This window comes from Hesperophylax consimilis, chromosome 13, assembly GCF_061612785.1.
Source record: "Hesperophylax consimilis isolate HC1 chromosome 13, BYU_Hcon_1.0, whole genome shotgun sequence".
Taxonomy (NCBI): domain Eukaryota; kingdom Metazoa; phylum Arthropoda; class Insecta; order Trichoptera; family Limnephilidae; genus Hesperophylax; species Hesperophylax consimilis.
Window position 1 is genome coordinate 28,128,774 of NC_142848.1, and position 27,210 is coordinate 28,155,983.

The 27,210-nt window shown below is 35.6% G+C and overlaps 2 protein-coding genes across 4 annotated transcripts in view; one reads left to right on the forward strand and one right to left on the reverse strand.

Annotated features, from left to right (window-relative positions):
• The first annotated feature begins 1,526 nt into the window (after positions 1-1,526).
• LOC149418722 (BOS complex subunit NCLN) lies at positions 1,527-23,231 on the forward strand. Of its 2 annotated transcripts, XR_016303012.1 has the most exons (10): positions 1,527-1,777; positions 1,862-2,049; positions 7,604-7,790; positions 8,423-8,580; positions 12,643-12,852; positions 13,429-13,683; positions 14,336-14,494; positions 15,854-16,074; positions 18,171-19,530; positions 20,219-23,231. XR_016303012.1 is itself a non-coding variant. In XM_089638946.1 (9 exons), the coding sequence occupies exons 1-9, from the start codon at positions 1,603-1,605 to the stop codon at positions 18,319-18,321; spliced, it is 1,704 nt and encodes a 567-aa protein (XP_089495072.1). In that variant the 5' UTR covers positions 1,527-1,602; the 3' UTR covers positions 18,322-23,231. The 2 variants fall into 2 exon arrangements, 1 of the variants encoding a protein (XP_089495072.1); XM_089638946.1 differs by having other exon boundaries at positions 18,171-23,231.
• Positions 23,232-23,346: 115 nt separating this feature from the next.
• Positions 23,347-27,210, reverse strand: part of LOC149418723 (hemocyte protein-glutamine gamma-glutamyltransferase-like) — a 34,839-nt gene continuing 30,975 nt past the window's right edge. For both annotated transcript variants that reach the window (XM_089638944.1, XM_089638945.1), the window contains exons 11-14: positions 26,583-26,691; positions 25,307-25,467; positions 24,699-24,890; positions 23,347-23,673 (exon numbers count right to left, since the gene is read on the reverse strand). In XM_089638944.1, the coding sequence (XP_089495070.1) occupies positions 23,587-23,673; positions 24,699-24,890; positions 25,307-25,467; positions 26,583-26,691 (549 nt within the window). In that variant the 3' untranslated portion in view covers positions 23,347-23,586. The remainder of the gene's footprint in view (positions 23,674-24,698; positions 24,891-25,306; positions 25,468-26,582; positions 26,692-27,210) is intronic.

Consider the following 27,210-nt stretch of genomic DNA (forward strand, 5'->3'; position numbering starts at 1 on the left):
GTGGGGTTAATGTACGAGGCAGGCTCAGCCACCTTGTTGCAGCAGATAGTTTTGTATTCTTTGACAAACTTTAAGATGTCTTTTGCAGAGATGTGCAAAATGGGTACCCAAAACCATTTGAAATGCAAAATGGAAATTGGTCAAAACTTTTCCATTTGAAAATGCAAAATGCAAAATGGTTTTTAGAAAACCATTTCAAATGCAAAATGCAAAATACCTATTTTCAAAATGCATTGAAAATGCAAAATGGTTTCTCAGGTCAAACAATTAAAATAATTCTAGAATTTTTTTTCATTTAATAATAGACATCAATGTAGAACAATTATTACATGATGGTAAATCCAAAAACACCACGACTACAGATTATGAAACCACAAAAAATTTGCGCGGGACTAATGTTGCCAACGTAAAAACATAGAAACAGCTATCTAACATTTAATATTACAGCGTCATGGCCCCATGTTCAGTATTTGAGTCAGTATTTTTTGTAATGGTATCACTCAATTGCCAGGGCTCCTACCAGGAAGCAACTTGACAAGTGTAAATTATCTCTCATAGCGGGGTTGAGGACCGACTGATATTTGGGGCTGATGAAAAAAAGATGAGTGGAGATAGTAGGAAGAATGTTGCAAAAAAGCATTTAAAATGGAAAATGCATTGAGAAAAGCATTTAAAATGCAAAATGGTTTTCAGAAAAGCATTTAAAATGCAAAATGGAAAATACCCATTTTGCATTTCCATTTGAAATGGATTTATTTGAAATAAAGCGCATCTCTGGTCTTTTGATACAGAGAATTTGATTAGAGAAGTGGAGTTCCAACGCTCTGGGATATTTCTTCGGATGAATACAGTGATCGAGACCTCAAGAAGTAAATGGGAGATTACAAATATATTTTGTGGGGAGAATTTATCCGAAAATGAAAAAAAGGGCCCGGTAAGTTTTGTAATATATTGAGGCAGCTAAAAGATACTTATCACATGAGCAGTATGAACATATTGAAGAAAGAAATTTATAGATGTATATAACAATCTCTTTTTTTCGGAAGGAAGGAAAATAAAAATAATTCTTGAAAGTGTAATCAAATTCTTAGAAGTATTTGGGGTCCATGAAGCAAAAGATTAAAACATGTTTCAAAATCAATTGTTTCTTCATCAGGCTACAAACATTTTATGTACATAAAAAAAGTGATGTCGCCATGATGTCGCCAAAATTGGCGACATCACTTTTCTTTCTAATATTTCCGGTACCGTAAATAAACTCCGGTACAGATAGATTTAGATAGATTCAATTCTGTTCAGTAATTCATTTTATTGTAGCACTCTTAGGTATTTTATGTTCATTGGTCGAACTGGATCGAACAGTCCACGAGGATGTGAACGGAGCTTTATTATGTGAACTTTAATTTACCACAGACAAACCGCAAAGAAAATATGTCATACTATTTTGCGCAATAAACTTAATTTGTTTATGATTACGCCTCCGAGTTGTCAATGTCAGTGATTATGTGCCTTTTCCATGCTTAAAAGATCCATGTCGGTCGGTCGGTCGTGTGTCAAGAGTTTTTTTTAGTTCTTTCAGATTAAGTGATATTATAAATTAAAATGTGGTTAGAAGAGGCAGATAGTTTTGCGGAACTGTTCCGCGGGTATTTGCCGTATTACCTGCTCGTAGCACTGCCCATATTCATAATTATTTCCCCAGTAAACCCTGTCGCCGCATCTCATGAATTTCCAGTATATCGAATGCAGCAGTACGATTTGCACGGAGTTATTCACGGTAATTACTTAAGCAGATCATTATAAATCGTTTAAACATATCGTAAACAAGTATTTGCGTTAATAAGGATGTTTGGTGTTTTAGGGTGTAGGAGCGCGGCTGTTAACTTGGAGGCCCGATCATTAGCTGGATGGAGCACTTCCCGTCATTGCGTAGTGGCCAGGCTGCAGGATTTATCCGTAGACCAATTCTTGGAGATTCGATCGAAGGCGGGAGCCCTACTACTGCTTCTGCCAAGTGATCTAAATAGTCTCTCTGACTTGGAGAGGGAGGTGAGATATAAATAATTATTTAGATGTTCATTGATACGAACGCTGTAAGGTGATAATCCAATGCAATCTGTACAATTATTTTTGTTTTTTCTTCACATGTCGTGCACATTGCACACTCCCACAGTCGTGCTGGAATAAAAGCTTGGTAATTATTTTCCAGCGCCCTTGAGGTGTTTTTGCACAAAAACGGCGCTATACAAGTCATCCAAGTATTATTATTATTATTATTAACTGCTGCACTTTTAAGCACATTTAATGTAAGTTACACTTTGTTTCAACGATTACTACGAGGGACAACTATTTAACATAATAGTTTCTTAGTTTGGGTTAATTAAGTAATTTATGCATATTTAGATTGAAACAAAACTTTTGCTAAAAAAAGCTACAAAATGGCGGCAAAGTGAGATTTTTATAAGGTAAATTTTGAACTTTGAATATAAATGGAATTGTAATGCATCTTTTACCACTTATCCCGCGGTGTAATTAAGTTAAAACGAAGTGTAATGTCCATAATATCTGTCTATTAAAAGTGCGGCGGTTAGGGAAATATTTACCAAAAGCTTTATTATTATTTGTGTGCAAACTGGCAATCGGCAAATCAATAATACCCCGTTTTAACCTCTTTTTGTTTCTAATAAACGCTGCTTGAAATTTGAGCGGTTACAGCAGATCTCTCAATGACTGCCGTATTTAATTTTCCATCTAATTGTTTCTTCATGTGCCTTTCACCAAATCCCAAAATGTTTTCCGCGTAACCCCCGGGGTTCCACAGAACAATCTTTAAAAGTTCAACGACTTACAACTGGAGCAGGCATAGACATGTTTTACTTGCCTTATCGGTGCCCTTCTGACTCTTACCCCTAACTTGACAGTGCTTCTTCGCGAGTATCCTTTCAGTAGCTGAAAAGACTGTTTGTAATTCCTAACGATGCAAAACTGTTAGCCGAAACAAGGCCGTTATGCTTGAGAGCTGATAAAAAACTGAAACAAATCGAGAACCAGCACTTTACCAGACCCATTCTAATGTCAAAAATTCTAATTGGTACTTTAGCACAACTCGCGGAATATTAGACATGAGTTCAAATGATCGCCGATTTGATGGTTATAAAATGTACGATTTTCCCGTTTTTTTAGATTAATGTATTTAGCATTAGTGGTCACATTATATTTGTGTATCTGTTGAATAATTTGCCATACTTATTCACTCGCTTTATTTGTAAAATGATGGAATTCCTACATAAATACTAATAGTATTTATTTCCTTGACCTAATAATGAGAAGAGAAACCGCAAAAGTAAATGAAGCCATCTAACTTCTGTTTTAAATCACTGAAAGGTTTTGAGCGTTGCTGGCGTGTAATGTAATATAGCAGTTAAGTCTACAAGTAAGTCCCATAGATACTTTAATAGTACACAACTGCTGAGCCTGTGCACCTCATTGTTAAATTTGGCAGCCACCTCTGGTCTGGAGCCCCAAAATACCTGAAAATAACCTTTTACTCCGGTGATCCGTTTGATAGATTCCCCTATCTTAACAAAGGGATTGTAATCTTTAGAGCACAGGTGTCAGGTAGGTATGCTGTCCTTGTTCTACCGGTACAATGTAATGTAATTCTACAATGTAAGACGCTCCGAGAAACTAGCATCATTGATCCCTTCGGCATCGGTGCATAATTGAGGAACACGCCAAACGCGTACCTAAATATGTAAACGGTTGACAGTTGTCACATGAGAATGGGTAGTTTCTATGACTCGTTCTTGTGTTCAACAGCTCGACGATTTTCAACGATTTCCCAGCCTCCGTGTTTCCTCCCTCTACAACTCGGGTCTCATCAAGTTCGCTCCTTCCTCTCCTCAAAAAGACCCTCCACACAGCATCCCAATAGATGGCATAGCCCTTGAGGGAAATTATTTACTTCAGGGCTTCCCGTGTGGAGTTGAAGTAAAAAGAAATTATATTGAATATGTAAATCTAATTTAAATAAATTCCAATAATGTGGTAATAATAGTTTTATCACATACTATTTTGCATTTGACTCGATCCATGAGTATTAGGAAATTTACGATTTTGTCCTCAATTTTATGCAGATTATGCAAATGATAGGATTTGCTAATAAAATTTGTACTGTGATCAATGTTCACAGATGTCTCTTCGCAGTGTGACAAAATATTAATAATGCATTTCTTAGTTGGTAAGTACCTACCAGCTGAGAGCATGTGAGTTGTTCAAACGAACAAATTAGCCTGAGAAGTTAATAAATAGCTTCCTTAAGGATACGCTGGCGAACAAGAAGTTAGGTTAGGTTAAAACATTAGCCTGAGAAGTTAATACATAGCATCCTTAAGGATATGCTGGCGAACAAGAAGTTAGGTTAGGTTAACACAATGTTTGCGGGGGGTTTTTTAATCAATCTACGCCGTAAAGCGGGCAATTTTTATCATGTTCGCGCGCAAAATTCCGTTTCATGTAAAATAGCTATAACTTCTGAACTATTGATCAAATTTAAATAAAATTTTCAGTATTTTACCTTATTCGAATTTTTTTATTATGATCTGGTCACAAATTTTTATATTTTTGAAGAAACAATTACGATATATAAGTTTAAATTAAAAAAAAATTGAAAAAACTGCACTTTTGTCGTATTGTCTATTTAGTCATTTTATGCACATTCAACATAGTATATATATTTTTTTAAATACACACCACTAAACACTAATATTGTTTGAAAGTATGAAATCGTTGGAAACAATTCCCTTCATGTAAAGGTACATCATAGAATTTACACACGTACCGGGTTTCGCTAAGTATTTTGTGTACCGCGCACACACAACATCCCTTTCGCAGATTCTTATTTTTACCAGGGCCTTCAATCTTTTCCAATATATGTTTTCGCATATCCATCGATAGTCTTCCTGGAGGATCAGATTTTGAAGATTTTTTTCGGATACCAGATGTTGATGGTGTTGGTTCCGGGTCTTGACTATTATCTGACGAAATCTGATCAGCCACCCAGTGCTCTGCGATTTCCTTAAAAAATTGTTTATATTTTATTTTCCTTTCTTTTACGGAGTTGTACACAACAAATGAGTTGAATAATGCACAATTTATTATATACATCGCTAGCCTTTTTGTCCATTTGGTGGTTTTTCGTAAAATAGAATAATACGAAAGATATTGGTCTGCTAGGTCAATGCCTTTCATATATTTATTGTAATCGATTATCATTACCGTAGTTCATTTTATAGGGTATTTTTTATGAAAAAATATCCCTTTATTATGTAACAAATAAATTTTCGAGCACAGCACACAAATACTTTGTACGAAATTTTTAAAGCGGAATGTAGACAGAAAAGAAAATAGAGAACGTCTTGAACGAAACAATATCACTTTAACACTGAAGAAATATAAAGATTTTAAAAAAACGAAACATTTATCTTACAGTTATTTTATTTCAAGTGCATGTTTTATGACCACAGTCGGCCGGCTACCCGACCCAATTCCACGAATTGTCAGGTACCTAGTGCACGTGTCACGAGAGCTGACGCATAATTTTTACTTCACAGAGTAACCAACATCATACGTTACTCGTAATATATTGTTACTCTAAGTGTACCTACAACGCATTTTGGCGTCTCCCGCGCTTTACCAATAGTGTACAAATACGAAAAATGCTTTTAAGCGTCTCCCGCTCTCTACCAACAGTACGCAAAAGACGCTTTTAAGCGTCTCCCGCAAACAATGTGTTGACACATTAGCCTGAGGAGTTAATACATAGCATCCTTAAGGATACGCTAGCGAAAAGAGGTTAGGTTAGGTTAACAAATTAGCCTGAGGAGTTAATACATAGTATCCTTAAGGATTCGCTGGCGAACAAGAGGTTAGGTTAGGTTAACAAATTAGCCTGAGGAGTCAATACATAGTATCCTTAACCTCTGGAAAACTGTTCGTGCACCAGTGACAAGAATTTTTTCCCGCCGACAAACTCTTCATGCGCTGCTGGCATTGAAATTTCGCCCTATTTGGAATTTTTCGATATGCGATTTAAACCTGTATGCCATGAGAAAGTGCATAAATTTTTTTAACAGAATCGCTTGTACTTGAAACACTTTAGAGTTCATTTTTGTTTGAGTTCATTTTCTCTCAAAAAGGGTTTGGTGTTCCACAGATTAAGGATACGCTGGTGAACAAGAGGTTAAATTCCAATTTATTGAAAATTTGAATTACCACAATTTTCCATTTTCGGTAGACGCTTTGTTGAATAAGAAACTCCAATGAAAAATATTATGGCAAATATTCATAGAGATCAATAAACGCTGATTCTGAATATATTAGTTTTATTATACGTAGAATTTATAAATTGTCTTTTGTAGAATGCAGGTTTTTTAAACACAGGTAAATTGTTTATCATGTGCGGTCATGGATGTATTTTTGCACTTTGGTTCAATATATTAATATTAGTGACGAGATGCTAACATTTTGCCTAGTGTTCTTTCAACGTAATCTTAAGAATAAAAAATGTCTTGACTCCCATGCAAAATACAGCGCTGATTGAAAGAAAAAAGTACGCTTTTTGAGACTGGTGATGTCACACGTCACGTCCATAGATTTGGTGCAAGTTTTGGGAGACCCGAAAAATTAAAGCTTTGAAAATTGTTTTAACTATTAAAACTAACTATGTACAATAAAAATACTGGTATTTAAGTTAGATGGTCATTATTGATAAAGGAGTTCCTTATCAGCACAATTTTCCATTGTCAGTAGACACACTCGTAAATAAACCACTCACTAGATTGATAACTCCGTGCTTTTTGTATGAAACAAGTTGGTCCTCTATTTAACCATAGATCTGCCAATATTTAGACACATTTTATGAAAGTGATTCGTATATATATTACCATAGTCGATATAATTTTCATTTGGATCCTACCCCATTCACTAGCCAAAAATATTATTTTAAAAATAAAAATTGTTTGAAAGTCAAAATGTTCCCTCACAACAAGGTTGTATCTGACAAAGTAATGTCCTGCGAAAAGAGCTTTAAAGTATCTTTCTTTACATCTCATTTACTTAGGACAGAGCTTTCAGAGATAAACGATCGAGCTGCCGTGAAAATTACCAAATGATAATAGTGAATTGTGTGGTTGTATAATTGAATCATATGCGAAAAAGTTTTGTGTCTCGGCCATTTGCGGAAAAAAAACTTATTCTGGATAGTGGAAATATTGAGTTATGGAGATAATTTTAGACGGTACCTAATTGTATCTTGTTCGTGGGCTAGCGTCTAGATGTGCATATTTGATATCAAATAATAATAAGTACGAGTATAAACATTTGATGTCCAACATCCCTTCTACAAAAAGTCGCCGACCGTCACTGGTTCTTAGGCTATTTTTTTTTCTAATTTTTATTAGCCTATGAACCTACTGGATAAGGTTAGTATTGAATTTGTCTAAATACAGCATCTTTACTGCCCGCATAAATCAATGGAAATGTTGATGTGTACGTAATAGAATACGTACGTAACAGAAATAAATTATGTTTGTTTGTAATTTAGCATATGCTGCTGCTGGAGAACGCCATGGCTGCGCAGGACATCTCCGTGCCCGTGTACTTTGCGCCGTGGTCGCGCGAGATGAACGGCATCGTGGAAGATCTGGCCGCCAGCTTCACCAAGGACGACAAGTCGGGGAGCGCCGCCGATGCCATGTTCAATCTGGCCTCGGCTAATGGCTACCAAATAGGTATGCAGTACACGGTTTTATTTCAAATACATACAATTTCGTTTATCCGGTTTCTACCCAGTATCTGGTTATATGTTTCTCTCAAATCATACAATCTGTAGGTAGGTACTTAAATTCCCACCTACTTAATTACAAACCATATAAGGAATTATACAATTTGCCCAAAGAAACATTGTATTAAAAAGATGGCGGTGCACTATTTGAATGACAATTCTTTTTTCAAACTTTTTTTGGCAGTAGGTACCATAATATTGAAAAAATGCAAATAAGAATGTCTGAATTAACATGACAATTTCACATTTGAAAAAAGAATCTTTACTGCACCAATCTCCTGAGAGAATGAAGATAAAATCAGATTTGTGTGCGTGTGTGTATAAAAGTTTTTTTCATTTAAAAGTTTTATCTACCTCTTACAATAGGAAAAAATTAAAAGCATTCAAACAAGAGTTTATCTCCAACATTCAAATTTTGATACCTCAAAACTTGTGTGTGTTTGTCTTTCAACAAGAATAAACAGACAGAGTGTTCAACATGCTGGGTCCACATTCGTGGAATGGCCTACCATTTAGGCAGGTCAAAAACTGGATTTTTATTTTTTAGAAATTTATGAATTAGAGTGTTTTTTTTTTTAGTTATTTCAAGTGCGGCCAACACCAAGCAAGAGTCCAAGGTGGTCACTCTCCACGGCCAGCTGATGGGCCAGGAGCACGCAGGGAAGGCCACCAAAGACAGCAACAAGGTGCCCACCATTGCCATTGTGGCCCACTACGACTCTTCCGCTGCTGCCCCGGTAACTAGAACCTTTTTCTTTATTATTAACCCTTGGAATTCCAGGCTTTCAAGTCCTAATACTACCCTAATCTGCCAAGGTAAAATGCCGAAATACCCGGCTGACACTATTTTGGAAATAACTTGATTTTTGAAACAATTATGTTTTTGTAAATTTTTCCTTCTTACCAGATAATGTGTTTATATATTTATAAAATACTTGCTGACTTGTACCCGGTTTTGTCTATATCCTTAGGATATAGACATATATCATGGTGGAATTTTCTGTAGGCCTTTGTAAGATATACAATTCCGTAGTACATTATTTTGATGTATCTCGTAAGGTTTAGCCAGCGTTAGCAATGTAAGCTACGGAAAAAAAATTAAGAAGATTAGAATTAAAAAAAATTAAAAAGAAAAAATAATGGAATTTAAAAAAAAAGCGCCTTTTACCCACGGACACCCTATATATTGAAGAAGGTGACCGGATAAATCATCAAAATGATAATTCGTCACACTTTTAAAAAGTTATATAAAGTCATGGAAAGTGATGAAACAAAAACTTTATTAACTGGGTTAAGTAGGTTAGGTTAGATTTAAATTTTTTTTTTTTCGTTTCTAATTACTTTATATCGCTTTTTAAAAGTGTGTTGAATTGTCACTGTGTTGAGTTATCATGGAACCATTGAAGAAATATGAAAATATTCTTAGGTTTTATTAAATCATCCCCCCTATGTAAATCTTCAAAATCCTGATTATTGCATATGGCACAAAGAGTTACGATAAATGACAGTGTAAAAAAAGCTCCTTACTTTTATAATTTTTTCTGTTGATTCCCACATAAAATTTGTACAGCATCCAAACTAGATACATTAAAAACTCAAAATTGCCATTTTGTAGGTTACTGTAGTTTACATAGGAGGGGTCGATATTTTCCAGCTAAATAAGCATTCTTCAGAATAAAAATAAGTCATACAAAGTTTTTCTCTAAATAAATACAGTACTATGACTCTTGAAAATCAGAATTATGACATTTAACCTTTTGAACGCGTTAATTTGCTCCGTTTTATCTATACCCGTACGCGGTACACATTTTCAAATACCTATGCACGCAATTAAATGTCAAATTATAGCATTCTGGCATTATTTATTGGACTATATAGACAGAACAGATTATTCTCCACAATATGAAAACAAATCCTCGTGTGTCAACACTCTTAGATGTTTATAAAAACAAAAACATAAAATTTCATACAAAGACGTACCGTATCTTTTGAATGTGGTCCCGCCATTCACTCGCCGTGTGTGTACTTAGGTGATAGACATAAGTGGGACACCATGATCACTTATCATTTTTAGTTCTGAAAACTTTTTCTCAAACTCTTTTCTAAACTCAACACTTAAAAATAACACATAAATTTTATATCACTTAATAAATATTGTTTTTTAAGCACTTTAGAGGAATCTCTGTCTGTCACATTTTTTTGGAACTATGGTAAACTTTAAAACAGGGTTCGATACATAAAGACACACCACATTCTTTACATACGTATCTCGTTAACTGCATTTTTTTATTTTTCAATCGGCATACACGACATCGTCTACGCGGTTTTTTTATTTTGCCAGTTGATGGAATCAATTCGGCCATATGCTTAGCGGCATATTTAGGCAAAACCCGAAACGGGTTGAGGTGGGCTGATGTATTAGGCTCTGGTATTTGAGAAATCTCTGGTTTATATTTCTCAACTAGTTGCATAATAACCGCCAATTGAAAATCTGCTAGAGATTTTTTTATACCTGTCACTTGGGTGTACAAAATAAATGAATTCAATAAATATAGGTCAAGTATGTGAAAAAATACTTTTTTATACCATTTTATGGTCTTCCTCATACAGGATAAACTGCTCAGCATCATGTCGCTTTTGTCAACAGCTCCCATAGATTTATTGTAATCAATGACACAGGCGGGCTTGCGAATGGGTTGTTTAGTTTGATGATTTATTTTACTGGTTTCCTTAAATGAGTTATCGTGCAAGGTAGTTAGCATGTGTACATCCCTTTTATCACACCATTTTAATGCTAAAAGGGGACCGCGGCTTTTTGACTCAAATTCGCCTTTTTTCAGTTTAATAAATTTTGGCATTTCCTTCCGGTTCTTTTTTACCGTCCCACAGGCATTTGTTTTTTTCAAATGCAAAAAATTGAATAAATTTGGACTTGAGTACCAATTGTCACACCATAAATTGTGCCCTTTGCCAAAATAATCAGTTAGGAGTGTAGTAACAACAGCGCCGGTTATTCCCAAGTTTTGTTCATCTGTAATTTCCGTGCCTTCTCCGCAGTAAATTATGAAATCTAGAATGTATCCAGTTTTCACATCACACAAAACAAACATTTTGATTCCAAAGCGATGTCGTTTTGATGGAATATATTGCTTAAAAATTAGCCTACCCTTGAAAACAATGATACTTTCATCTATACATAGGTCTTCATAAGGTATCACAGACTCCTTAAATAGTGTTCGGGTGTGATTTAAAATTAACCTTATTTTATAAAGACGATCTATAGGAAGCGAATTTGAGTCACAGAAATGTAAATTTTGCAACAACAATTGATATCGGTCTCTACTCATGATCTGGCCAAAAATAGGGGAACTTAGAAATATATTTGTACTCCAATACTCTTCAATAGTCAAGTGTTCGTTTCTTGTCATAAGCATGGTTATTGCAAAAAATAGATACATTTCTTCAATACTTGTGTCCTTCCACTTATGAATTCGTGACTTCGCACCAAATTCCTTTGAAATGAGAAGAAAAGTATGGTAGTCGTTTGTTTCTCGAACAATTTCATTCATAATCGAGCGATTTAAAAAATGTTCAAAAAAATCACTTTCTGTTGAATTTTCGTTAAATTGTACAGAAACGCCGGATTGAAAATCATCAAATTCGTGTACTATTGGAATATGAGGTCCAGACACCCAGGAGTGTAGCACTTCTTCACTTACAGACTCATTCGCTTGAGTTTCTGTATCTGAAAGTTCCGAAGGTTCAAATTCATCTTCGGACATTTCATAATCAGAATCCAAAACGTTCAATATATTTTCAATTTCATCATCTTCCAAACTATGGGCCATTTTTTATCCGAAAAATCAAATGAATTAAAAAAACTAAAAACTTGTGAACGTTTCCTAATAAATTTTGAAATAGTATATAAAACACGAAAATAACACGCACTTTAGTAATATATAACTAATACATGTATATAACAAAATATATTTAAATTAATAAAGTATATAGTAAAGTCAATAACTCAGTTATGTAACACAGTAAAATGTTAAAAAATACGCGCAATCGGCACAATATGGTCACTCGTGGATACAGTAAAATTGAATTTGCTAGACGAAACACAAGAAATCAAAAAAAAAATGATTTCTGAAGTGAACAAATTAATTTGAATTTTTCGTAATAATTCAATATTACAGCAGAACACAGAATGTTATCGGCGCAGATTCCACAAATCAACTCGGCGCGCGCAAGCGCAGATAACATACTAGTACTAACACCATCCGTTGACAAAATTGTGAACTAAAGCACTCAAAGGCGCGAAGAGGCGCACTTGATTATGGATCTTTTTTTATGAAATACAATTTTATTTTTGAGAAATACTTGTAGATGTCAGCATCGTGATAGTTCTACGAATGTCCAAGCGAGCAAGAAATACATTTATGACGAAAGAGCGCTGGAATATCGGCCGTCAAAGTTTCCGTATCAACTGTTGATACGGCCGCGTGTGAGTATAGACTTTTTGCCGTAACAACAGTTGATACGGCCGCGTGCAAAAGATTAATGAGAAATTTTCGTGGCACTTTTTCTCACATAAAATAAATATCTTTACCAGTCACGAAACGAAAAGCTAGAATAATTTTAAGATACATTACTTCCTACTTAAAAAATATTTCAGTATGCCAGAAGCATTTTTTATGATCTTAAAAAGTATTAATATTGCTTATGTATGTGGAAAAAAAAAGGTACTTTTTGTTGTGTGTTGTCATCATTGCAATCTTAATGTGTGTATGGTTATGCAGGAGTTGGCGACGGGCTCTGACTCCAACGCATCCGGAGTGGCAGCCCTGCTGGAGCTGGCCAGGGTCTTCTCGCAGCTGTACTCCTCGGCAAGCACGCGCGGGCCCGTCAATCTGGTCTTCTTGCTGACCGGCGCCGCCCGCATGAACTACTACGCCACCAAGAAGTGGATTGAGGATCAGGTGGACTCCGTGGATGGTTCGCTGATTCAGGTGAGTCTTCAATTGATTCATTCAAATCGTATCAACCTGTTCCTTAATCGGCTGAAGCAGGCCGTCCAGCTGTGGGGCGCTTCCCTTTAATCAGTGGCAGCTAGCCCTACGGAGTGAGGGAGCAATGTACTCCATAATTTTCAGTCTGTCTACAATACTGTCTATAATACTTACAAAAATCAAAGCTATTAAAAGTAATAAAAGTAACACTATAAAAGTGTTACATTAAATTAAACCGGCTCGAAGTTTGTAGCATGTGTCATAAATCACGTGTTGAGAGCTGAATCTATTTTGCTCCCCGAGAAACTTTGCCTGGGAACATAAATTGTATGCTGTATTTAAATTTCTCTGAAACGTGAGCAGCGCTCTTCATCGGAACTCTTGTGAGGCAGAAATACCCAAAGCCGCACCGAATAGAGATGGCACTACTTTCATTCACAGTTCGCTTTAAGATAATTCCCACAGTTAAGCTTCAAAATTGCTAGCCTGGCGAAAGGGACAGCCTGACAAGATTTTTAGCGCACCACTCATTTTCGTGAGGACCACTGCCTTTAATATATTTGTGATGCTCACCAGGATGCAGCGTTTGTCCTCTGCCTCGACTCACTGTCTTCGGGCAGCTCCATGGTGATGCACGTGTCCAAGCCCCCAAAGGACGGGGGCCCCATCAACCTATTCCACAAGCAGTTGAAGCAGGCCGCGCAGCTGCGGGGCGCTGTGCCTGTGGACGGAGTGCACAAGAAGATCAACCTGGCCGACGAGAACCTGGCCTGGGAGCACGAGAGGTTCAGCATTCGCAGACTGCCCGCTTTCACTCTGAGCGCTTTGAAGGTACGTAAATCTTACCATTTATAGTAAAGATCTCTCCACAAGTTACGGCTTACTTGTGTTGAAAAGTAAATAAGTCGCTATGAGAACCTCAGGATGTTATAGCGAGACTACCTTAAAATTGACACGATAAAGATTTTGATCAACATTATCAGTGATTCGTTGACTTTCGCTACCACTCTTGCACGGCAATAAAAATTATTGGCTGCTGTAAAAGTCGAATATAATTCATAAAATCAGTTTTGCTAAATGAACTCATTTAACTTTGACATTTCAAAATGCCCAACAAATAATCATCTGAATAAGCCATAGGTAAAAAATTTGCAATAAAAAACAACAAAAAATAATAAGATTGTAAGTTTCTAATTTGATTTTAAATAAATGTGTAAAATATATTTTTTTATTTAAAACAGTTGAATTTTATTTTGATCATATCTCAATAACACCTCACAAGGGGTTAGGTCAGTCTTGCACTGAGCTCCTCAAATGTATCAAATGATATCAATACAATTAGCAGTGCCAGGCGTGTTAGCGATATTGTTAAACTAAAGTCAGTAGCTTAGTTTGTGTTGTTGATTCTGCTTTGTCGATATGTCTGCATGCTCTTGGGGTAATATTTCATTCATACTGATGCTAATTGTCATATTGATTTCAGAGCCACAAATCCAACCTGCGCAGCTCCCTTCTGGATACTTACGACAACTCCGACGTCAAAACGCTGACCACCAACACGCAGATCATTGCCGAGGCGCTCGCCGGCTACCTGTACAATGTGTCCGTGTCAGACTACAGCGCCATCTTCACTGAATCACTGGTAACTACGTTTTTATAATTAGTAAACTAGTTAATTATTCCGAATTGACAGCTCGTGCGCCAGAACGAATGAGCGTCCTCTGGCAGAATCAGGGTACTATCAAAAACGGCTACCATCTTGACAGAATTTACTGGACTCGGAACACACAAACAAATTTACAGACAGCCAAAATGCAAAGTGGTCGAGTTGAAACAGGACTTCGCTATGCTCAGTTAATTATTTTTATCGAGCGTGTATAGTTAGGCTAACAGTTAACGATGGAGAGATGGTCCTGATGATCCCCAGCCCCGATACATGGCAGCGGGACATGGAACTGGCGGAGGAAGGATGAGAGCAGACCAAATGTTATATAAATTCTGTAGAAGAGATATCTGAGTAATACAGGGTGCAGCAGAGAGGATGGACGTTTTTGAGATGGGTAGTACTCTCCCCCTCCGTCTACGAGAGAGGTGGGGGGGTGCCGCTTGACTCGTTAGTTCCTAGCATTGTTTTACCAGTTGTCGTCATGGAGCCGTGGACGGTGGAGCACCGCGTTTTCGCCTATGATTGTTTCGTCCGAAATAATGAGTCAGTCACCGTCGTACAGCGTGAGTTTCGTCGCCACTTCAACATTCATCGGAATATAGCTGTTCCCTCTCGAAACACCATCCTTCGTTGGGTTGAATCACTTCGCAGGCGTGGTGAACTGATCAACAGAAGACCAAGAGGAGCTCCGCGAACAGTTCGAACTCCTGAAAATGGGGACATGGGGACACCTCAAGGCTAGAGTATACGAGAACAAGCCCCGAACTCTGGACGAATTGAAGGACGCAATTCGCGTGGAAGTCGCCCAAGTTGAGAGAGCGATGTTGGAGAGAGTCTACGCTAACTTCCAAGAACGCCTCCAGCACTGCATCAACGATTTCGGCCACCACATGCCTGATGTGATTTTCCACACTTGACTGTCTCAAATGCTATTTTCTCGCGAACCTGATTCTATCAATAAATTTGTTTTTGAGTAAAAATTAACTATTTTATGATTTTTTTAAAACCGTCCGTCCTCTCTGCCGCACCCTGTACATAATATGTGGAGATCCGGAAAGAATGTAAGCTTAGTGAACAAGATTATTAGATGGTTTTAAAATAATGGATGAACGGACAGGGGAATATATAAAAGTTAGAAACGCCCGAGGAAAACAAGGCATGGCCAACGCATCTAATGCTTGAGTCGGGTCATGTAAAGAATCAAAATAACAGAAGAAGAATAATATTATGTGGCTTGACAGAGTTATGCAGCGGTCCATCCTTTGTTCCTGTGGTGTGATGATTAGTCACTCAGTTCTCATTAATTAGACTCATTCCGTTTATTTCTGTTTGCAGAAAGTGGACAGTGCGTCACTGGAGTCATGGATGGCCTTCCTGACCTCGCAGCCGCGCGCCACGCAGTTTGTGTCGCAGCCCGGCAGCCCCGTGGTGGCCGCCCTGTCCGATGCGCTGTCGAGGCTGCTGCCCGAGGTGGTCACCTCCAGCTACACACCCGATAAAAGGGACCCTGAGTTTTCTACCTACACCCCCACCTCTGCCATGCTCAATGTTTACAAGTAAGAATATAATTATTGCTTTAAAATGGTGCTTCGACGAAACTAGTTGTATTCCCCTGAAATGGAAAAATCATCAAAAATGTTCCGCATTATGTTCATAAGTCGATAATAATATATCTATTATCGACATGTGCATTGTTTTCCAGCATTTATCGTTTTTTTTATCGACAGCAGGAGGCAATGTCCAGTCTCTTGTGATCTTAAAATCTCTTTGATTCTGACCTTGAGACAAGCTCCTCATGCTTAATTCAAAGCTGTAGGACTGGAGATCTACCTCACTTATTTTTATTTATTTTTTATTATCAATATAAAGTTTTTTTACAGGTTTTTTTTTTCGAAGTCTGTCTCACTAGGATAAACCTGTGTCGAGACAGACGTATTTGATACTTGAATTAATGTTTACATATTTTTTGATACATAAAATATTTCATTACATTAAATGACATTGTGAAAATGTCAGAGAATTAATGTTTACATATTTTTTGATACATAAAATATTTCATTACATTAAATGACATTGTGTGATTTACGTGCTCCGTCACCAGATCCATCTATGCTCAAATAGAGTATGGAATAACTGGTTGCGGTCTGTCTTTTGCACTCACATAGAGCGGCTCAACATAACTTAAAAAGGAGTACTAAAGGCAATTCTAACAGTTCCATTTAGAACTCCAACACAAGAAATATTTGAAAACTTTCAAGTCTACAATGTACAAAAACATTATTAAAAAAAAATCTGAATACTCCACTGCCTAACATAAACACCAGGGCAATAAGCCAAAACATACTGGTTACTTTTTTTATTTTTTATATATTCAATAATATTGTTATTGGGTTTATAAAAACAGTTTATTTTTAAACAAGTTCTGCTGTGTAATTATTATTACGCGTGACAGCTGTTTCGCCCTCTGAAGGCATTATCAAACTGTGGGTAGCCCACTTACAGACGATACATTTATATTATTTCTAAGTAGGTATTTTAATTTCAATTACTGATTTCTTAATTGATTTTTGAGTAAGATATTAGAAATTATTAATGGTTATTACCCCAGCAAAGTTTCCCCAATTAGTGTAATGTTTATAATATAATAATATAAAAAAATAAAATGGAGTTCTACAAATTAAACTTAATAACAATAAATATACTGGTTACTCCCAATTTGAATACATCTTTTGGACAGAGAAATATTAAATTTCATGCTATGAAACTATATATGTAATGCTACACCAAAACAAACAAAAAAATTAATAGAAATGAATATATTTGAAACTAAAGTAGAAAAGTGGCTCAGTGACAAAGTAATAATCAACTTGCAAACATTATGAAGACGATTTATAGACAACATGAAACAAAATATAAAATATTTAAAAAAATTTCAACGTTCATTTTCGGGTTCTGTGAAAGTCCTATTCAAGTTCTGTTATTATATCATTGTAGGCTAGTTGCTTGACAAAACTGAAATAAAAACAGAACTTGAAAAAATCTTTCACAGAATTTGAAAATGAACGTTGAAATTTGATGAATTGTTCAAATTCTCCGAAACAACCCGTCCTTAGGATGTGTTGTTTCCACAGAATTTGAATAATTCATCAAATTTCAAAGTTGATTTTCAAGTTATGTGAAGGTTCTATTCATGTTCTATTATTATGTATATCATTATTGACCAGTTGCTTCACAAAACTGAAATAGTAACTGAACTTGGATAGAACCTTCACAGAACTTGAAAATTAACTTTGAAATTTTATGAATTGTTCAAATTCTGTGAAACTACCCGTCCTTAGTATGGATTGTTCACAGAATTTGAACAATTCATCAACTTTCAAAGTTAATTGTCAAGTTCTGTTTTATGAAGCAAAATCATTTCGTTTTATGAAGCAACTTGCCCATAATGATATAATAACAGAACTTGAAAATTAACTTTCAAATTTGATGAATTGTTAAAATTTTTTGTAACTATCCGTCCTTAGAAATTAAAACTTTGAATTTATACTTATATTTTGCTTTATACTAACATCATGTACAAAATTTGCTATGGAAACATAATGACGGAAACTAATATCTCAAATATCGCACTAATTAACCCCGTTTGTTTCAGCGTAAAGCCGGCGATTTTCGATCTCATCCTCACAGTGGGCATCATCGCATATATTGAAATAGTCTATCTGTCCATCGTATACTTCCCCAACATCTACACCCAAGTCTGCAAGCTCTCAGTGGAGGGTGCCGGCAAATACAAGATGCAATAAGTCTTACAACATCGCAACTGCAACATCGCCCAAAGTGAGTCACTTTCAGTCAAGACACACATTATTTGTGAATTTAACAATAATCTATTCCCTTACTGGTAAGGTTTGGTGTGTCAGACAATCAGCTCCATTTTGATATTTTTACATTTAAAAGTTCCCCATTCAACGATGATTCTTAATCTAAAGCTGAAATGGGCCCAGAACCCAGAATGTCAAAAGCTCAAAGTGGCACCAATCGTCAATCATTTAATGGTCATTAAGGCGATGCACTACGTCATGTAATATTTTGAATCGAGTCGCTATCAATAACACACCTTACGTAGATGGCGATAAGGCTTAAATTCCCGCTTAACACCATCCATCTTTTTTGATTTATGCAAGAAAAAAACATTGCCAAAAAGTGCCTTTTATTTTATTTTGTGGATGTTCATGCACAAATATTTAAATGTTTTTCGATCTTTTTATAAATAACTTAATTTGCCACATTATATTATAAAATCATAACCAAAAATGGGTTCGTAAGTAGGAGATTTTGAACTTTAAACAGTTTTCATAGGCCTTTACATTATTTTTTTCTGGGCTTATAAAAAATACTCGATTATTTCAAAGGCCAGGATGTATTCTACTCGCAGTATTTAATTAAAGCATCTGAAACATTTCTAGGTGACCAAATTTTCAAACCAAAAACATGCGATTTTGCATTACTACGTAGTGCATTGCCTTAAATGTGATAACACAACCCAAGTGTGCGTCTCTTTCATCATTTTGTTAGTGTTAAAATATTACTCTACCAAGAATAAAGAAGAACACAAGAAATACAATGAGTGCATATTTCGTGATCCAAAAGTGAGACTATTCTTTGTTTAAATTTCAAATACATACAGAACTTTCAATCGTCATTATGAAATTTTCGTTTAGAACAAATGGGATAGCGATATACAATGTCAGGTACTAAGTCAGTGGCGACATTGGTTTCCATTCAAATCTATATTTCTAGTGTTCTTCTTGATTCTATGAATAAATGCATTATACCCCAGGTTACGAACATAGTAACTTTGTTTGTCTAATAACCTTCAACTTGTCAGTCTTGACTTGAAACTTACTGTAAAAATTGTTAAAACTGTATGAATGAGTTGTGGAATGTTTTCTTTCCACTTTGCAATAATAAGCTTATATAAAATAAAATACTTGAAAGAAAACTTTTTTGTTGTTGTTAACCTCTCAGACAAAGACTTTTATTTACTATGTGTTCCTTTGAGAACTGTCAAAACGTGATAATTTTTGTGTTATTTACGAGTTTTGCTAAAAGCTTCATAACTCACGTTTTGGGAAACGTAGCCTCATTCTAAAAAATGTTTTGGAAAGATTATGAAATCCACTATCGCTTTGTGTTGTTATACGTAAATATTTGCGTTTCTAAATATACATTTTATGAAAACGTCAATCGGCTTAGATAATGTCGATTGGATCTGTCATCTTGTTCGTTCATAATTTATTGCGTTTCTAAATAATTTATTAAAAATATTTTAGTTTGAACGGTTAATATTTTGAGGTGACCAATAGTTTTTAATTATATTTCTTCAATATATAAAGTGTTATTTCTTTATGATACTCAGAAAAAAGTACATTTTTCACAGCTTTGAAATAATGGTCAGCGATTTTTACATATTTTTGACGTTTTCAGAAAATGTATATTTAGAAACGCAAATATTTACGTATAATAATACAATACGATAGTGAATTTCATAATCTTTCCAAAACATCTTTTAGAATGAGGCTACGTTTCCCAAAACGTGAGTTATGAAGTTTTTAACAAAACTCGTAAATATCACAAAAATTTTCACGTTTTGACAGATCGCAAAGGAACACAAAGTAAATAATAGTCTTTGTCCGAGAGGTTAAATAAAGAATTATGACCAAACGACACTGTTTTCAAGCATTCTTTCAAAGATGTATGAATGTGGAAGTAGCAGGTATTGCGAATAATGACTATAAATGTCTAGCACTTTCCTGTCTGCCTGCCCTTTCTGGGTGTGTGTCTGTGCGTGATCTTCTATCCTACTAAATATTAAGCTAAAACATCATGTTGGGAATAAATTTATTCCTCATAAATCATTACGTACTGTGTATTGTAGGAAATTTCACCGTAAATAGATTTTCGAAATCACCGTTTATTTGTGATATAATTATTTATAATCGATAAAATCCATGTGACATACATCTAAAATGCAATTATCGCCACCTTAAGAACAATGTTCGTGTATAATTCTTATGCCTGCTCTACAATCTCCCGATTAATCCATCCAATCTCGCCTCTCAACCTATTATATTCTAAGCAATAACTGTGCGAAAAGAATTGCAATCCAACTTCCTCCTCTGGGTAAAAGACTCGCCTAGAGTGTACAACAGTCATTTTAAATCTGTTATTCATATACATAGATAAAAGAAACAACGATGATGGGACGTGAAGCATTATATGTATGAAACCACACACACAAAAGTGTCGCTAATATCGTTCACCCATACTACTACGAATCGCATCTACGCACAGAAGCGCTGCCTTTGTTTCTACTTACACACCAAATGCATAACTTTTGATGGTCTTTGCAGTTTGGTCGTAACTCAGCGAACGTCGGCACGTTTACATATTTCCCTTTGTTTCTATTGTCTATGTTCATGTTCAAAACTCAAGCTATTAAAAAAAATCTTTACAAATTACATAATTGAATATTTTATGTAATTTTAGTAAAATAAGACTACGCTATAAGCTTCTTTGTAACCTCTTTCTGTTTATTACACGCCTCGATTATAGGGAGAGAGGGAAAAGAGGTTACAACGGAGCTATCAGCAGTTTACCCGTGTTTTGTATGTATTACACTTACATATGTACATATATTTGTATAATTTTCATTAAAAAGTCGTACATAATTGCATTATTGTTGTGTTTCAAAAATTATTATGGCTTAACAATTTTCAATTGCTGTTATTGTGCCAAGTAACATAAATAAATTATTTATCATTTCATTAATGTTAATTTTCTCATTACCATTTTATTTTTATTTTTTTCAATTACTTTAGTACAATGTAGACTGTCCAAAGTTGTATGGTGTGGGTTTAATTGTAAGCTTTGGTTATTAGATAAGTTTATTTAGAAATAGTATTTATCTAGTCTTAGTTATGCGAAGTCCTTGATAATTCCTACTTTCAAACACCTCTAATCTACTGATATCTTTATTTTTTTTTTAATATACAATTTTGTTTTTAAATGAAGTATATTAAAAGAATTAATGCACTGCCATTTTGGTGTTTTTTTTTTCTAGAAAAAATTTTTACAATATCAAATTTCTATATGACTCTTGTGAGGGTATTCACAAATAATTATAATACTTAGTAATACAAAAGATAGAAAGAACAAAATGTCTACCAGATCATACATAATATGCATAGTTACATATTATATTATTATCAATCGATTGTGGTTGCGCTACTAGGATAACACTTTTGTAATTTTTCATTATTTAGGTGTTAGAACAAATACTCTTAGGATGAGTTGTTTCAAAATATTTTAACAAATATCAATTTGATTTTAAAGTTCTGTGAATGTTTCAAGTTCTGTTATTATATCATTACTGACCAGTTGTTTCACAAAACTGAAATAATAACAGAACTTGAAAATCGTCTTTGAAAATTGATGAATTGTTTAAATTCTGTGAAAGAACTTGTTCTTAAGTTTATTGATTTCAGTGTAGATTAGTTAATTTCAGTTACCTTCAATCTACTTTTCTTCAATATTGTAATCAAATATTTTCTATACATTGAATTTTTTGTTATTGGTGGATGTTTTTTTAAATATCTTTTTTTTGCAACTTTTGAACGATCATGTTGTTAAGCTTGTCAGCTGATCGCAATTTGTTACAATACTCTCAGTATCGCCCTAGTGATAGACTACCATTCAGAATTGAAATGACTAGCCGTGTTTGGTGACCAGAACTGAACAGACCCTCCCCACTACTTTCAGCCTCTCATCATACCTCGATTCGGATGTAATAGTCTCACTGGCTCCAGATGGTTAGGAGCATTTGGAACCCTCTGCGGTATTCTCGAAAAAAAAAAAATTAGTGTCTATTGCAGACCATTTAAATATCATAAAACAAAATGGCGCTAAGCATTGTATTGTGACAGTGTCAAATTTGAGGAAAGTTTGAAATGAAACTCGACTATTCATCCCAGCTGTACATTTTGATACATGATTTTTGACGCATGTCAACTCCACATTCAACATTTTGGCCGGCTGCCAAGCAAAACGCACAGCCGGGATGTATAGAATGGGGAATATAAAGCTTTACACTTTAAATAGAGTTAACAATGATTGTCAAACTAGGTTTTGGAAAACTGAGAGTTTTCATATTGAGTTGTGGATATCTATAAAATAATAATGTTTTCATTGTGAACCTTAGTAAGCAATTCTCTTTTGAGATTTAATTCACCTCATACACAATACACTTTGTATAATAAATTCGATCTTGATTTTCATAAATCATTGTGCTTTATTTCAATTATCTATTAAGAGAATTGCTCCCTAGTGTTGAATAAATTACAACTAGAAATTTTATTTACTGTTTTAATGTTTTTTTTTCTGTATTATCAACACATATATGTTTATTAGCAAGAAATAATTTGTTACCTTTCAAAATGGTTTTATTGAGCGCCTTATCTCCTTTATATGCAGTAGCTGAAGTACCCAGCATTGCCCTAATTTTATTTTGCTTTTAGGGGTTGAAGGTCAAGTGTGAAAAATTACATCAATCTTGGAATAGAACTTTAGATTTGTATATAAATCAATCCACGCCGTCCGCCATAGACACTCTTCTTTATATAAATAGATAGATTAAAATTGTATTAACAGGTTTGAAACATGCTGTATGCAAGCAATCCATCTGTGTGAGTATTCGGGTCTACTCTGGCTGCGATACCAATAACATTATGCAACTATTTTTATTTTCAATAAATAAAATAAACTTTACATTGTAGTACATAACATGTATATTCCAATTTATATGTTTTTTTACAATAATTCTCTTAAGTTATAAAATTAACACATCTGCTCATAAAAGTTGCAGGTGACTAAATTAAAATTATTTTGGAAAAGCTTATATAATTTTTAGCACATAATCAGGTATAAAAATTTCAATGGCACATTGGTGAAGTATTTATATGAGTAAGTACATATAGACTTAATCTAATATAATTTCAAAGGCAATCTGCTCAGAAGACTTCCAGACTGGCGCAGCCGGTGACGTCCAGCAGCTCCTTAGAACTGAAGGTGACTATAAGCTTCAGGGATCCAACACCCTGAAATGATAAATTAAAATGATTAGTTTCATATTATCCTCAACAAATTGTTTTTTTACAGAATGTAAAAATTGAGGTTTTTTAAAAGAAGATTTCAGTTAACCTTTACAACTCTGATAGTTTTAACAGGATCCATCCGCAGGACACCAAACAATGAAGTGATTCAAGTAGTAAGAAGTGAGTCGGGCCATAAGTCAGAATAAGAGTATGCATTAGACCAGGGGTCTCCAAACTACGGCCCGCCAGTGTCAGCCATCCAGCCCGCGACATCTTATGACCAGTGTCATCAATGAGGCCCGCCACAGCCATACTTTCCATAGTAAATCACACCCAAAAAACTGTTACACAGATGTCTTTTAAAAACACACAAACACATTTTAAGGAGTTACGCACTACCTTATTTCATAACAGACAGGTCCGCTTCATTCGGCTTCCCCAGGTGGACTGACTCGCGGTCTCGCCGCTAGCGCCATCTGTTAGCGATGGGTATAGGGTACTCTACCACTACTTATTTCCGCGTGTAACCACCAGATGTCACAAGCGTCGCAGTCGTGACAATACAACACAATTTAGTAATTGAACACTAGCGAATTTAGCAAGCGTATGCTCAGTGTTGCCAACTTAACAGATTTCCCGTCATATCTGGCGGATTGGAGTGTCCCGAAATGGGAGAATTCTGTGTTTAGGAATTTACTCTGTTCTATTTATTTTGTGTTTTTAATTTATTTTATTTAATTTTAGGATGATGAATTTCCTTGCGGATTCGAATAAAGTAACATGGTACATATTTTAATGGATTTATGGAGAAATTTTCATCCCTGAAAATTCTATTCTCTAGTCACCTCCCCCCCAGGTGGGACGAGAATATGAGACCCCTGCATTAGACGATACACAAATGTGAATGCAAGAAAGCAAGAAGTATATGTTCCAAGGTAGAGCTATCTGGCCGTCCATCCTCTCTACATCGCCCTGTGCAGAAACAGCGTGATGGTTAGTTAATTATCATTTGGATGGTTTGAACATACCGTTGGTGTGAATGGAAGGTCTGCCCACAAGAGAGCGTGCGGCGCCACGTCATCGTGCAGGATGATCACATTTCTCCGCACCAGACCCGGGCCTGCCACTTGGAACTTGCAGTCCGTCAGCTCCTTGTCTAGGGGGTTCTTGAAGGTCAGACTGGCGATGGATGGCTTGCCCAGTCCTGGCTCATTGTTGAACTAAAATGAATATTTATAAAAAAACATTTGAATTAACCAATTCACCTTAAAAAGAGTACTTTTACTGTTATACAAAACTTAATATGTGTAATCTCTAAATACAGGGTTTTCCAATAAGAGGTGTTATTTTGATATTCAATCGTAGAAGATCAATGGTTTCGTTACTTGTGTGGCACGTAGCGCCGTCTCGTTGAAAGTAAACATTGTCCAGATCAATACCATCCAATTCCGGCCATAAAAAATCATTAATAATCTCTCGATAGCGCAATCCATTCACCGTAACTGTTGCTCCAGCCTCATTTTCGAAAAAGTAAGGTCCAATGACTCCGCCGGACTATAAACCGCACTATGTCAGCAATCACTGGTTGCAAGTAAAGTACGTCCTTTAACACCCTGTATATATTCCATTCTTGTACCTTAATCTCGATGGACGGCTTGAGCACTTGGAAGTCATCTTCTCCTGCCCAGGTCTGGTTGGTCTCCAGTACGGTGCAGATGGCGTATATCTTCATGTTGCAGTATTCCACCAGTTTGGGAATGTAGTCTTCGGGAGTGACTTTCAAGTTGATCTGCTCATCTGTAATAATTATTTAATTTCTTAATTAAATTCATTTTACCAACTAGTACTCCTTTCAGAATTTTCTAAAAATATAAAAAATAGCTAATGAACTAGGAGTGGGCTAATGTAAATGGCTTGAAGCAAGATAAAAATAGTTGATTTCATTGTTTTTAAATTATAGTCGGAACAGCTGGGGAAATTTTTTTTTTCAATTGATCTTTCTAATATGAATATGTACAGCCTTATTTCCTTTCTGATTTGACTTTTTATTTAAGATCATTCTTGATCTATCAAAATGTGTGTACGTATGTGTAAATTGTAAAAACATCAACAGATTTCACAAACGGTTTGTTTTTTATGTAAAGGAAGTAGAGAAATTACTATTTTTTTGGTAAACTAATGTTTAAGACAAGATTTTTTTATGCATAGCACAAAGGGTAACAATTATTTTATAAGCAATAATCATTAGCCTGAAACACTCCACATTGAAAAATCTCCTGATAAAAGATACATGACGCCAACGGGACTTGAACCCGTGTCCTTTCGATTTCCGGACACGGGTTCAAGTCCCGTTGGCGTCATGTATCTTTTATCAGGAGATTTTTCAATGTGGATGAGTGTTTCAGGCTAATAATTATTGCTTATAAAATGAAGTAGAGAAAGTTCTGGGAAGGGAAACGGTATGGGAGGTTTAGGAATCTGGGGCTCAGTGTGTTGTTCAGGAGTGAAGTATGAATCCATTCTTCCCACTGCAGTGCAAGGCGTTGAGTCGAGAGAGTCCAGCTCGGGAGATCAAAGAGACTTCCTTAACCGGCCTCTTCCAATCTGACTCGCCAAGCAGTTGATGGGCAGATGCATCCGCCACCTGATAAGACCTGGGCAAACCTCACCCCATGAACCCGGGCACCTCTGCTAAGTAACCAAATGTAGCAAACCACTTTTGGTGATCTACGGCAGAGATGTTGGTTACGCAATTAATGGTTCCTGGTTATGAAATATTATTCTGTTTAAATAATTTATTTCTATTTTTTTATTAGATACAATAACATATTTTAAAACACTATTTGATAATATGGGCCTCACTGGTTGCTCTACCCGTGCTAAGGCCCCTCTGATAATATGACAAAACTTACTGGAATTAGGTTGAACTACGAATTGTCCTTCTGCCTTATTGACAAGATCAGCCTTCACTCCGGTGTAGTACACGCTGCCCGCTTTCAATACAGCCTTCACTTTCCTAACCTAAAAAAACAAAATGGATTACAGGCTTTTCAAATGACTAAATAGGATTTTTCTTCTTCAAATGATGAAGGTGAGTTGGTGGAGGTCTTAATGGGATGCAGGGGTTATTCAGTCAGCTGACGGCATCTGGATTTGTGCATCATATACCTACACACGGCTACTTTGCCGGATGCGGTTTCGTGAGGCCCACATATTCCGAAGAAGAGAGAAACCTCAAGGCCTCATTTACAGTTTGATTAGTAGCAAGTAATTCAAAAACACAACACGCCAGCCATTAAAGAAAAAAGTGTAATTTTAAAGAGACTTGCAAATCTTGAAAGAGTTGTACCAAGTTAGCGAGGGAACATTGTTAAATCCACAGTATCTGATCTGAAAGGTAAAATAAATAATATTTTCGACTATGTAGCATCTACATTAAAAGGTCCCAGAAAACGTCAAACTCTCAAATGCTCTGAAATCCAGCTGTTTCTTAAAGATTCCAGTAATCCGAAAATTCGTTAAAAAAACTTATAAGAATTA